The sequence below is a fragment of the Mus pahari genome, chromosome 7 (genome assembly GCF_900095145.1).
Source record: "Mus pahari chromosome 7, PAHARI_EIJ_v1.1, whole genome shotgun sequence".
Lineage (NCBI taxonomy): Eukaryota > Metazoa > Chordata > Mammalia > Rodentia > Muridae > Mus > Mus pahari.
Window position 1 is genome coordinate 95,357,258 of NC_034596.1, and position 12,679 is coordinate 95,369,936.

The 12,679-nt window shown below is 48.6% G+C and overlaps 1 protein-coding gene and 1 pseudogene across 5 annotated transcripts in view; one reads left to right on the top strand and one right to left on the bottom strand.

Annotated features, from left to right (window-relative positions):
• Positions 1-9,891, top strand: part of Dglucy (D-glutamate cyclase) — an 84,545-nt gene extending 74,654 nt beyond the window's left edge. For 4 of the 5 annotated variants that reach the window (XM_029540720.1, XM_029540721.1, XM_029540722.1 and 1 more), the window contains exons 12-13: positions 3,678-3,829; positions 8,843-9,891. In XM_029540720.1, coding sequence (XP_029396580.1) covers positions 3,678-3,829; positions 8,843-8,992 — 302 coding nt within the window. In that variant the 3' untranslated portion in view covers positions 8,993-9,891. The remainder of the gene's footprint in view (positions 1-3,677; positions 3,830-8,842) is intronic. The other variant, XM_021202314.2, reaches the window with a different exon arrangement.
• Positions 259-1,763, bottom strand: LOC110324619 (annotated as a pseudogene).
• Positions 9,892-12,679: the final 2,788 nt, after the last annotated feature.

Sequence of the window (12,679 nt, forward strand, 5' to 3'; positions counted from 1 at the left end):
GCTGACCTAGAACTCACTCTGTAGACCATGCTGGCCTCGAACTCAGAAATCCGCCTGCCTCTGCTTCCCAAGTGCTGGGATTAAAGGCGTGCGCCACCACGCCCAGCAACAGAAATATTTTTAACACTGCTGACTATACTTTTTTTTCCTTGCCTCAAGTTTATTTGTAAAAACAGCTCAGGACAGTGGTCATCTGCAAACTGTGTGGGTGGGTGTGTCACAGCAGTCTGTCTGTCTTCACACTGGCAGGAGCCTTTTCTATGGGGCCTTCACAGGGGCCTGGGCACCTTTGGGAGCTTGAGCTGGAGCTGAAGACTGGGCCTTAGCTGGAGCTGTGGCCTCTGCCTTGGTCTGAACCTTGGGCTTTGGTTGGCAGAGCCTATGCCCCTTGGCCATGTTTCTTTGAATCTGCTTCCCAAGCTTGGGGTGAGCGATGAAAGCCACGCGGCTGAGTCTGCAGCTGGGACCCTTTGGGCTTGATGGCCTGAGGTTTCACAAGGGCCTCGATGGTCTCTGCGCATGCACTCACTGCCTTTGCATTGTTGGCTGGCATCTTCTTCAGGCCTTTCTTGTTCTTCTTGGCAAAGCGCATGTTCCTCAGGAACTTGGGGTCAATCCCCTTAAGAGATTCATATCTTTGTGACCGAGGTTTCTTGATGTCATTTCTGTGCCATTTGTGGAACTAGTTGTGTGTGGTGTGGCTCTTGGACTTGGCTGTGTCTGCACAGTAACCCGTGGCTCCCGCAGCACCTGGGATCCGAAGAGCCTGACTTTTTTTTTTTTTTTTAGATATTTTCTTCATTTACATTTCAAATGCTATACCCAAAGCACAAAGCCCCCTATACCCTCCCCTCGCCCTGCTCCCCAACCTACCCACTCCCACTTCCTGACCCTGACATTCACCTGTACTGGGAATATGATCTTTGCAATACCAAGGGCCTCTCCTCCTATTGATGGCTGTCTAGGCCATCCTCTGCTACATATGCAACTAGAGACACAGCTCTGGAGGGGGGGGGGCTACTGGTTAGTTCATATTGTTGTTCCACCTATAGGGTTGCAGACCCCTTCAGCTCCTTGGGTACTTTCTCTAGCTCCTTTATTAGGGGCCCTGTGTTCCATCTTATAGATGACTGTGAGCATCCACTTCTGTATTTGCCAGGCATATGCTCTTAAAGATAGCTAAAGTGGTGAATTCTAATGTGATATTTTTCGATAGATAGAAGATGATGATTGACAGACAGATAGATGATAGGTAGATAGATGATACATACATACATACATACATACATGATAGATAGATAGATAGAGAGAGAGAGAGAGAGAGAGAGAGAGAGAGAGAGAGAGAGAGAGAGAGAGATAGATAATTTCTTTGTTTTCACCCATGGATCTAAGTTTATATAACTCCCTCTCCAAGGCAGACCGTAGAAACTAGAATTTCTCTTCCCCAGAGTGAGAATCTACTCCCATTTTTAGGCAGCCACAAAGAAATTCTCCAATCTACCCTTCTCCGATAGATCATAAGACCATCCAGGTCCAGAGAGGCTTGTTCCCCACTAAGTAAGAAGGGTGCTGCACAGGGAGGTAAAGAAGAGCCCAAGAAAGCTGGTTTTGCTCTCCACTCTCTGCTAACACAGTTCTCCACCATAGCCCAAAAGGGTTGAGAGAGCTCCCGGGTAGCCAGACACAGGCTGTTCCTGGAGGACAGAGCAACCAGAGCAAACACCACGCCCATTTCTGTGTGCCTTACCAGTATATCTTTTCATCCGGATCTTTCATAACATCCTCTGTAATAACACAGCCTTCCCCTGTGGCTGTTGAAGCAAGTTAATTAAATCCAATAAGAGCTTTCAGGAACCCTCATATATAGCCAGTCAGTCAGAGGCTATGATGAGCAACCCAGGGCTCGACATTGGAATCAAAAGAGGAGGAGGCAGCAGTCTCCGAGACCCAGACCTCAGTCCAGCTCATGGGCTCTGGCATGGTTGAGGTGCTTAGCATCAGAACTGAACTGGAATGGAGCACACTCGGGTTAGGTACAAAACTGTGAGATTCCTGGCAGAGAGAGAGCCCCACACCTTCGGTGATCACTTCACCTTCTCTGTTGCTGGTGTGAGAACAGAGAAGGATCCTTCTGGTTTTTTAATAATATATTCATGTCATGTAGATTTTAACACAATTATAACACTTTTTAAAAATCATTTTTAAAAGAAAAAGGAATGTGAGTGCTGAAGGGAATAGCTTGAGTTACATCAGATGTCTACAACTCACTCGCTGTGTGACCTTTACCCTTCCGCGTCTGTTTCTGAGTTGTTCACATGTAGACAATGATGCTATGCCTCATTGGTTTGCCTTAAGGACTCCAGGAGCTAAGACACACAAGACAGCAGGATGGCAAACTGGACTATTCAACCAAAGCAAGAATCTCTTTTCCCCTGAGTGTTCTGTTGATGACTCAGCCCCCACGATTTGTATAGCACTAACAAGCCAGCTGATGACAGCTGTAAGACATGACCATAGACACAGACATTTACCAATTTCAGAGACTCGGACGTAACTTTGATATCGTAGTCTTCCTTGGCCGTGTTTAGCTGTACCCCTTTGTCCTCACTGGGGGTTGTGTTTGTATGTTTGCTTACCTGGCTCCTCCCACTGCACAGCTCCATTCTCTCTCCAGCTGAATTCTACCAGACCATAAAACCCACGTTCAATGACTCTTTTCTGTGACTTTTTCCTGAACCAAACAGAGTAACCGGTCTCTCTTCCGTGACCCCATAATCCTTTGCAAGCATCTCACTGATGATCGTCTTACCCTGAGGCTGGCTATGTGCGCACCTCTCTCTTCCATCTGATGATCCTCTTCCTTTAAAAAAAGAGATATTATCTATTCGTGTGTGTGTGTGTGTGTATGTGTGTGTGTGTGTGTGTGTCAGAGGACAACTTGCAGGAATCAGTTCTCTCCTTCCTGTATAGGTCCTGGGGACTGAACTTGGGTCACCAAGCTTGGCAGCCAGAGTTTTTACCCACTGTCTTATCCCCCTCTCTTCCTTAATGGTGCAGAGCCTAGAGCTTAACAGCCTCCATCAGTCTTTGACAGGACTGAGAACTCAAGCAGGTGTCAGAGAAGAGATGAAATAGACTCTGCTGTGGGGAATGAGCCCTGGGGCCTGGCTGGCAGACGCGGGAGGGAGGTCCGAGGGTGAGTTAGGAATGGCCTTCTGCACAGAGAAGTGGCAGTCCTCACTTGGCAGTCTGTCTGCTCTATGCCTCAGGGGACAGGCGTCTGTGTAGCCTAGGGGTTGAGATCAGCCCTTGGGCAATGCTTTCACATTGGGAATTCTGGAATGGTTTTCTTTGAGAAGTGGCTGTATCTTTTCCTCTAACGGTCATTAACATGGTATGGCCCTCATGGCTTCAAGCGATGTCTCTCAAACTTTAGCTTGAATCAAGTATACCTACAGGGCTCCCTAAAACTCACCTGCACCCCAGCAATTTTGCAGAAATTCTGATCTAGGAGGTCTGGGCTGAGGCCCAAGAACTTGCAGCAAGTCCCTAGGTAATCCTGGCACCTCCTGTTTGTGCCAGTGCTCTGAGGTGGCACCGGCTGCTTGGAGGCTAACCAGTGGAGCCCAGGGTCTTTACAGTTCTGTGATGGAATGTTTTTCCCTTTTGCATGCTAGGTGTTTCTAACTGGGGAGGCTACGCCCTGGCCTGTGCCCTGTATATTCTGAACTCATGTCAAGTCCATGAGCGCTACCTGAGGAGGGCAACTGGACCTTCCAGGAGAGCTGGGGAACAGGGCTGGATCCAGGCCCTGCCATCTGTCGCTAAGGTAATAAATACACTACAGCAAGCCAATGGCCAAGATACAACTTCCTTGCTGAATGAGAACTAATCAGGCCTGAGGGCTCCAAGCCATACGTCAACTACCATGCTGTCCAAAGCCAGCCTAGAGGGAATGTGTCCCTGCTGGGCCAGGCTGAGCCACAGATTCAGACAACCCTCGGATCTACCTCTGTCTGGTCTTATGTAAGACCTGTTCCGAGAGAGCCTTTCCTTTCTAGTTTGACTTCCAGCAACTTGCTTTTCCCTCTCAGAGACCGAGTCTTTGTAAAGTGTCATCTTATGACAGTCAGTACTGTCATAAGAAAGAAATGCTCGATCCATGGAAGCCAGCGTCCAGGTTCTGGTCAGGAGTGGAGGTGAGAGTTTTTTACTGTCCTGGTCACACAAGTGACAACTCAGTCAAGGTACTAAACACCTGGGGTATCACACATGCCGAAAGTGTGGGGGCAGGTCAGGTGGGAAAAGAGTTCCATGAGGGTAGATTAGAAGGAATCTAACAGATTCGGAGTGGGTGGGGGAATGAATTCCAGGTAGGAAGAATGTGAACAAAGTTTCAGTTGACCTCAGCTATATAGTTATTACTCCTAACTGGAGGGTTGTAGGCGCAGGTGTGATGGAGGTCGGGAGGACTTCTGAGTCTGAGATCCCCAGGAGAGGCCCCAGGAGCCCCCAAAACAGCTTTCAAAGTCATTCCTATGTGTGTGTGTGTGTGTGTGCAAGGAGATTAACATAGGCTTCTATATGTGCCTCAGAGTCAACAACCAAAACCTGGCATCAAATTCTAGACACATCCAGGACAGAGGACAGGTGGCAGCCCTTGAATGTCTAACTTAAGTGCAATGTCAGGAGGAAGTGCAAGGAACAGCCAGCCCCGAGCTCAGCTCTGAGCCTCAGTAGTATGGGGATGGCTGGAGGGGTTTGCCCTCTCCCCGGCCCTCATGGGAGGGCCATCTCTCCTGGAGCCATCCTGTTCACCAACACTGATTTCCAACCCCAAACCTCTCCCCTGTGGGTGCTTCTTGAGACATGCTCTACCCTGAGAAGCCCTGGTGGTCCAGACTTACAGGACATAGATGAAGTATTAGCCTCTTGCTAGGTAGTCCTGTGTGGAATCTGAAGCACAGTAAGTTGGTCCAGAGCCTTGGTTAGTGTATTAGTTACTCTTCTGTTGCTGTGATTAAACAGACAGACAGACAGACAAAAAACCATGACTGAGTAACTTCCAGAGGGATACATTTGCCTTGGCTCACAGTTCCAGAGAGAACTGCCCATCATGGCCGGGGAGCTACAGTCATGGTGGGCTGGAGCAGGCAACTGAGAGCTCCCGTCCTAAATCACAAGTGTGAAGAAGAGAAAACAAACTGGAAGTTGTAAGTTAGACTCACAGTGCTAAGCCTGTCTTCCTGGCACCTGGCTTGGGAGGCCTAAGGCTGCCCCAATGAATGCAATTCCAGACCAGTTTGCTGAGGTGTAGACACCTGGAAACCTGCTGGTTACTGACTGGGTTGGTTTCTAGGACTGTGTATTAGTTTAACAAGGGACAGAAAATCAAGATGTCTCCCAGCCAGCCAAAAGCTGGTGCTCTGACGCCCCCCATTCCAGAAATCCCCCATATTTAGAGGGCCTGATAGCTGCTTTTCTTTGTCTTCATGATGTTTTATGCAGTCCCTCTGGCCTCTTTCCCGGTGAATTTGGAACCTCTCTGGCTTGGTATTATTCTTGCCATAGAGGGAGCTGGTGGGCTCTAGGTGGTAGTCTTGCCAAGACCACCAATAAGAGACAGAGCTAAAATAGGAGTTAGAGTCTCTTTGATCCAGACTTGGGGCTTGCCTCGGGTGGCTGAGACGTATCTCAGCTCCTGAGAATGCTGGGGGCTGCGGGAGAGGTGGGTGTGAGACCCAAGTGACATTTTCATGAGGGAAACGATCTAGTCTTCCCTGAGTGACCCAGGAGGCTAGCTGCTCTTTCTTTATGCTTCCTGGATTTGAACTGGAAAACATGGGAAGTGGGGGCAGCCTCGCCCATGACTCCTGAGTCACACAGACACAAAGTGTGAACCCACTCAGCCAATCCCCACAGCCCCACACTCAGCCTCCAGGGATGGAAAAATTCTCCTCTTGGCATGGATACCCACCCTTTCAGAAATGTATTAACAATGCCCTGTTCTCGAGGAGGAAATGGAAAGGCATGTTTTTAAAGCAGAGCCACATTTGCTGAACCCCTCCTGGGGGCCAGACCCAGGCTTGTTCTGGGAAACAATGAGCAGTCAGATGAGGCCCCTGGAGAAGGAGCCTGGGCAGGGAACACAGTGATGCAGGAGCCCAGATGGAAGTTCTCCCTGATCCACCACCCCCTCAGTTTGGGCTGAAATCCTGGCTCAAGCAAACCTTGCCTCAACTTCCACTTCCTGAATCCCTAGACCTGTAGGTACTCCCAGCTTCCAAACTTGCTTGTATTAAAAAAAAAGAAAAAAAATCGAATTTGCTTTTAAAAAAATCATTTTCCAGAGACATCAGCCCACCATGGTCCAGAGTGAATTAGTATGTCACCTCATACACCCTGCCTTGAAGCCCAGAAGTTGCCCTGGGGCCTCTTTCCCCATCCACCTTGACTCCATCCTCAAGGCCTGCCCACCACGGCTCACTTCAGTCTTCCTTCCACTCTCCTGCCTCACTGACTGCCGAAGCCCGGACAGGACTGCAGCCCTCAGCTCTGCTCCAGCCCCAGAGGAGCTACCCCCTCTCCTTGGTCTTGTAGAAGATGGTGTGGTTCTTCCTGGAAATTCGCTGGGAGTGGCAGTTGGCCCATTTGGTCCCTCTGGGTCTTAGAGGCTGGAACGCCAGCCAGTTCCTGACCTGTTAGCTGTTCATACTCACCCTGAGGACTCCACAGCTCCCTCCATATCCCAGAGGAATGAGAAGAATAAGGGCAGGCCCTGTAGTACCACAAACATTGTCTTATAAAGAGAGCATATGCGTAATGGAGAAGAGGAGTGGGAGATTTCAGCCCAAACAAAATGGTGGGAGATGCCTGTCTAGTTTGGGGAGCCCTTGTCAGGGGCTCTTGACAAAGACTTGTGTGGAAATGTACTTGGACCCCTTCCCCTTTCACAGGGGAAGCATCTTCCTTCACCCTGGAGCAGAACAGAGAGGCCGCCCCAGGGCCAAGAGAAAGTGCCCCGGGCAACATTTATTCATGTGTGTACATGTCTGTGGTACACTTGCACATGCACTCACATATGTGTAGAGACAAGAGGCTGATGTCAAACGTCTTCCACAATCACTCCCCTCTTATTTCTCTGAGACAGGGTTTCTCGCTAAATCTGGTGCTCGCCGATTAGGCTAGAATAGCTAGCCAGCCGATCCCAGGGCTACCCGCCATCTCTGCCTTTCCAGCTTTCGCATGAGTGCCGAGGACTGGGGTCTAACAGTCATGTGGCAAGCGTTTTGCTCCCTGAGCCAGGCCCCCAGCTCCTCACCACCATTAGGTGAAGCTTTGGATGAGTGTCCACAAGGCCTTTGCTCGGCTTATTCCTCGGCTTTAATGCCCTCTGATAGTTGCCCTGTGTCTTAGACAGTGTAGGCTGCTGTAACAAAATACCATAGGCCAGGAGGACTGAACAGCTCACTCTTCGTTCTCCCAGTTCTAGAAGCAGGGAAGTCCAACCCTGAAGGCACAGCAGAGTCAGTGCCTTGATGGACACACTCTTCCTGGGTTGAAGATGGCTGGCCTCCCCCTGGCCATGGCCTCCGTTTCAGTTCCTGCCGCCAGGTTCCTGCCTTGAGTTCCCGTCCTGAGGCTTCCTTTAGTGACAGAGTGTGACCTAAGAGTTATAAGCTGAAACAAACCTTCTCCTCTGTCATGGTGTTTATCACAGTGGTAGAAATCAAACTAGTGCCCACCCCTCAAGAGGCTAACTGTGGGACCTCGGGAGGGGCCTCCTGCCACAATCAGATGCATGGGAGCTCATCCCTGGCTTGGCTGGGGGCTGGGAGGATGCCACTTTCAGGGCATGAAATATGGTCACGAGAAGGTAAGTGCCTGAAGGAACAGCCGGTCTCTTTAAATGGTTTACTTTTGTTTGAGCCAGGACCAACCCCTCCCCCTTACGCAGTAAGTGAGTTAGAGAGCAAGCTCTGGCCTTTCCCCACTGTGTTGACAACCAGCATCCTTCCTACTGTGTGCCAAGGGCAATGTTCATTTAGTCCTCACTACAGCTTCTGAAAGCCATATCATCACCAGTGTCACCAACGACCCCAGATAAAAGATGGGATCTCCAATACATAGAGAGAAGTTAAGACTTCTTACTCTGCAGGCCAGGCTGTCCTGGAGCTCATTGTACAACCCAGGCTGGTCTCAAACTGACTGTAAATCCTCCTGCCTCAGCCCCTCAAGTACTGAGATGACAGGTGTGAGCCATCACATCCAGCTCTTGATTTTGATTTTCATAAGGAGCTTTTCAGTGAGTTAATGTTTTATCTCAAATTTTACTTGTTAAAAAGAGACACATTCCTGGGTGTGGTGTCATACGCCTTTAAGCCTAGCACTTGAAAGGCAGAGGCAGGTGGATCTCTAAGAGTGTGAGGCCAGCCTGGTCTATATATTGAGTTCCAGGACCACCAGGGCTGCAGAGGCTCTGTTTTAAAAAGGAGGAGGGAGAAAGAAAGAAAAAGAAAGAAAGAAAGAAAGAAAGAAAGAAAGAAAGAAAGAAAGAAAGAAAGAAAGAAAGAAAGAAGAAAGAGAGGAAGAGAGGAAGAGAGGAAGGGGAAGAGGGGAAGAGAGGAAGGGAAGGAAATGAAAGGAAAAAGGAAAGGGAAGGGAAGGAAAGGGGAGAAGGAAGGAAGGAAGGAAGGAAAAGAGAGAGACAGAGAAAGAGAGAGACAGAGAGAAACAGAAATCTCAAGCCCAAAGCTTCTTTTCTACACAGAGATTTATGCATTTCGTCTTCTTTCTCCCTACACGTCTTCTTTCTCCTCCTCATCTCTGTATTTCCTCCCAGGAAGAAAAGATGTTGGGCATCCTGGTAGAGAACCAAGTCCGCAGTGGCGTCTCGGGCATCGTGGGCATGGAAGTGGACGGGCTGCCTTTCCATGACGTTCATGCTGAGATGATCCAGAAGCTGGTGGATACCACCACAGTGCACATGTGACCAGCTGTGCCATTTGTGTGCACAGCCCCTGCCCGAGGCAGGAGTTCCTGGGGCATTGCTCTACCTGACCTCCATCCTGGCTTCTTCAGGCCACCCTGTGCTCTGCTCTGGCAATCTTTCTGCCTCTCAGTTAAGAGAGAATTCTGGAACAGTTAACTGTAGAGCAGAGCCTAAGGGCAGTGGTGGCGCACACCTTTAATCCCAGCACTCAGGAGGCAGAGGCAGCTGGATCTCTGAGTTTGAGGCCAGCCTGGTCTACAGAGCCAGTTCCAGGGCAGCCAGGGCACCACTGTGACCTGGGCTAATCAAGAAAGGATAGAGAGCCCACACATGGAGTGTTGGTTGAAACACTGGGGTTTGTACTCACCAACACCAGCAAAACATTTATATCTTTGAAATGCTTCCCCCCCATATAGTCATAATTTACTGTTTGACATTACTAGCCATGACATCCCACTGTCTCTCACCCCCATTCACCCCTGACATTTCTTACACACACTTCCCATCTGCTCACTCCTACACCTAGCCAGACTCTTTCCCCTCTTTGAGGGGGAAGGAAGCCATATTTGCCAGTAGAGCCCAAAGGTGAGTCAGACCTCCCCAGGGCTCAGGCAGATGAGCTCGTCCTGATCTTTCACAACCTCCAACCCTACATTTCTCAAGAAAACCAGAAACTGAGCCACTGACCAGGCCCCAGTACACATTTAGTCCCAACATCATGGTGACATTTCATGTGGGATCTGAGCCTACTAAATGTTGTTTCACGTCTTTACAAGTGTGTGTCTGGTATGATTCTTTAAGGGGCCTTCATTGTGAAAAAGGAATGCCTGGTATAGATTTTACACTCCAATAAAGCATAAGTGTAAAGGGAAAAGTCTTTAGTGTGAACCTCTAGTGTCTGCTATTTGCTACTCTGGCCAGGATTCACACCTACAGGGTTCACACTTTCAGGGTCCGTGCCTGTGCTGTGGAAGGCACTCAAAATGAGGGCCAGTCCTCCACCTGAGACCTCACAACTCAGCAAACACACCTTGGTTTAGAAGCCTCACTGCCCAGGTCTCTTTGAGTTATCATTTTTGTTCAGTACAAATTCCACACCAGGAGGGACTCTGATAAAGAGGATATCCTGACAATTTAAAAAAAAAAAAAAAAGATGACTACAATACTATCGACATCGTGGAAAATCTGCCAACAATCTTATGATTCATGTTTCAAAGGAGATATTCATAGATTTGGCTTTTGGCATAGTAATAGCAGAATTCTACTTCAGCACCGAACAAGCTGAGGAGTAACGGTGTTATAAGCTATGCTTGCTGTGGGAAGAACTGTATGGGGAGATGGCTGAGCCATTTAAGAAAAAGGCTAAGATATGAAGCAGAAGATGGCCTAATCGGCCATCACTGGGAAGAGAGGCCCCTTGGTCTTGCAAACTTTATATGACCCAGCACAAGGGAAGGCCTGGGCCAAGTAGTGGGAGTGGGTGGGTAGGGGAGCAGGGGCGGGGGGGAGGGTATAGGGAACTTTCGGGATAGCATTTGAAATGTAAATAAAGAAAATAATAATAAAAAAGAAAAAAGAAAAAGAAAAAGAAAAAGAAAAAGGCTAAGACCCAGTTAAGTTCTGAGAAGGCAGGTTCTCAGCTTACGCTGAGGCTGAGGTAGAAAGGAACAGAGGGAACCCCTTCCCGGGCGTCCATCCCAGGGGCTGCTGGTGCTCTGCCTTCCAGGACCCCATTTTAAAACTTTCCACTTCACACTGTGATTCCCACTCAAACCTTGTTCTAGTCTTGTCTGTTCTCGGGAGAAATGTCTGTGTTCATGTCTGTGGTGGCTACCACCTCCAGAAGTCAGTGACAAGAACAAGAGATGGCCTGCAGGGGAACTGTGGTGTCACCCAGGGTGAGAGATAGCCTGGTTCCAGCCATTGCTGGGCAAATGGAATCTGTGGCCTTTTCAGGATGCTGTGGAGAGAGATCCTAGGAAATAGTACATACAGCATACAGTTGGTACTCATAGGCAAGCTGGTGACCTGGCTTACTGAGGTAGCATGTTCTATACAAGTGTGCCAGCTCCTTATTCCTGGATGTCCTGGGCACAACTGACATTCTGTTGCTCAGCTAGGAGAGGCATCACCTCTTGCCTCTCATTGCCTGCCAACCCCAAGTTGGCCCAGCCCACTGTATCTGCTACTTCCTGTCCATTATACATGGCTTCTGCTGGCTTCTTCTTGAAGTTCATTGCTCTCTATGCAGGATGGAGAATGTTTGGCTTGTTAGCAAATTGTATGTTCTCTGCATCCATGGTGTGATGTGCTTCCCGGAAGTATAGAAGCAGAGGAATATGGTCCTTGGGGCAAGGTAGATGACATTATGTAGGTTCTGACCCAGGTGTCACATTTGAAGAGGCAGGTTTTGTTGGGATTGGATGACAGCTTAAGAGCTAAGCAGAGGTGATTTGAACTGTCAGTCAGATTGGCCAGATATTCACCAAGTTCACCTTTCCTTGTCTTGTCACCTAGAAAAACTACATTTCCCAGCCTCTCTTGTAGCTGTGGCCCATGTGACCAGGATCAGGTTGATAGAGTAATGAGTAATCAGGCTATCAAACACTTCCACCCTTGGCCATAATTGCAGGTGGTATTATTCTCTTTATACTTCTCCTACCTTTGTAGATGGACAGGGGGAATCCCATGATTATGGAACTGCTACTGGAAAATTCTGGGGTATCCCTTTATGATGGCCAGATGATGCCTGGGAAATTGGAGCTCCTTCTTAGGGTTCTTAGTCTTATTGATAAAGTAATTTAAGAATGGACTCAGATGAGAGCTTGAGGATGATAAGAGCTTAAAAGGAAACTCCATGGCAGGACATCTGTAAACCTCAGCAGGAGCCCAGAGGGGAAAATGGACAAGACAAGGGGAAAATGAGTAGGGAGGAAGCCAAAAGTACCAGGAGAGAAATACTTAGGTTCTGTTCAGCATCTGCAAGAAAGAGAGGAAAAAAAGAAAATGGGAAAGTTGTGTCTTTCTGAGACAGGACACTGAAGGGTGGGCAGAGCCAGTTCAACCTCAGGACTGCTCTTACCGACTGTGCTACGAGACAGGAATTATAAGAAGGATAAAGTATGATATTTCAGTAAATGGATGATTTTGTGGTTGTCTTTTTAGCGTGGGTTAAGATGGGCACATCATCCTAGGAGAGGTCCCATCTTCCTTAACTTTGCAGCTGAATTAGCTCTTCGGGGAGGAGAGAGTGGCACGTCTCTACCATTCTTTACAGTAACAGAATTGGTCCATAGGAGGATTTTGAATCACTGCCATCACTTTCCAGACAGCAGCTCTCACTGGACTTTAAGAAAACTGTGTGTGTGTGTGTGTGTGTGTGTGTGTGTGTGTGTGTGAGAGCGCGTGCATGTGTGTGTGTGCACATGCACGCGCGTGCATGTTTAAGTGTAGGTACAGATACGTAAGTATGGAGAGCAGAAGTTGGCCCTGGATGACTCTCCTAATGGTTCTCTGCTTCCTTTTTTGAGCACCGGTTTTTCTTTGCACCTGGAGCTCACTGATTCAGTAGATAGGCTGACCAGAACCCCCCCGGGATCTGTCTCTACCTCTCTAGACCTGGCATTACAGGCGTAAACAGCAGAGCCTGGCTGGGTTTTTGTTGTTTGTTTTTGAGGGTTTTTTAGT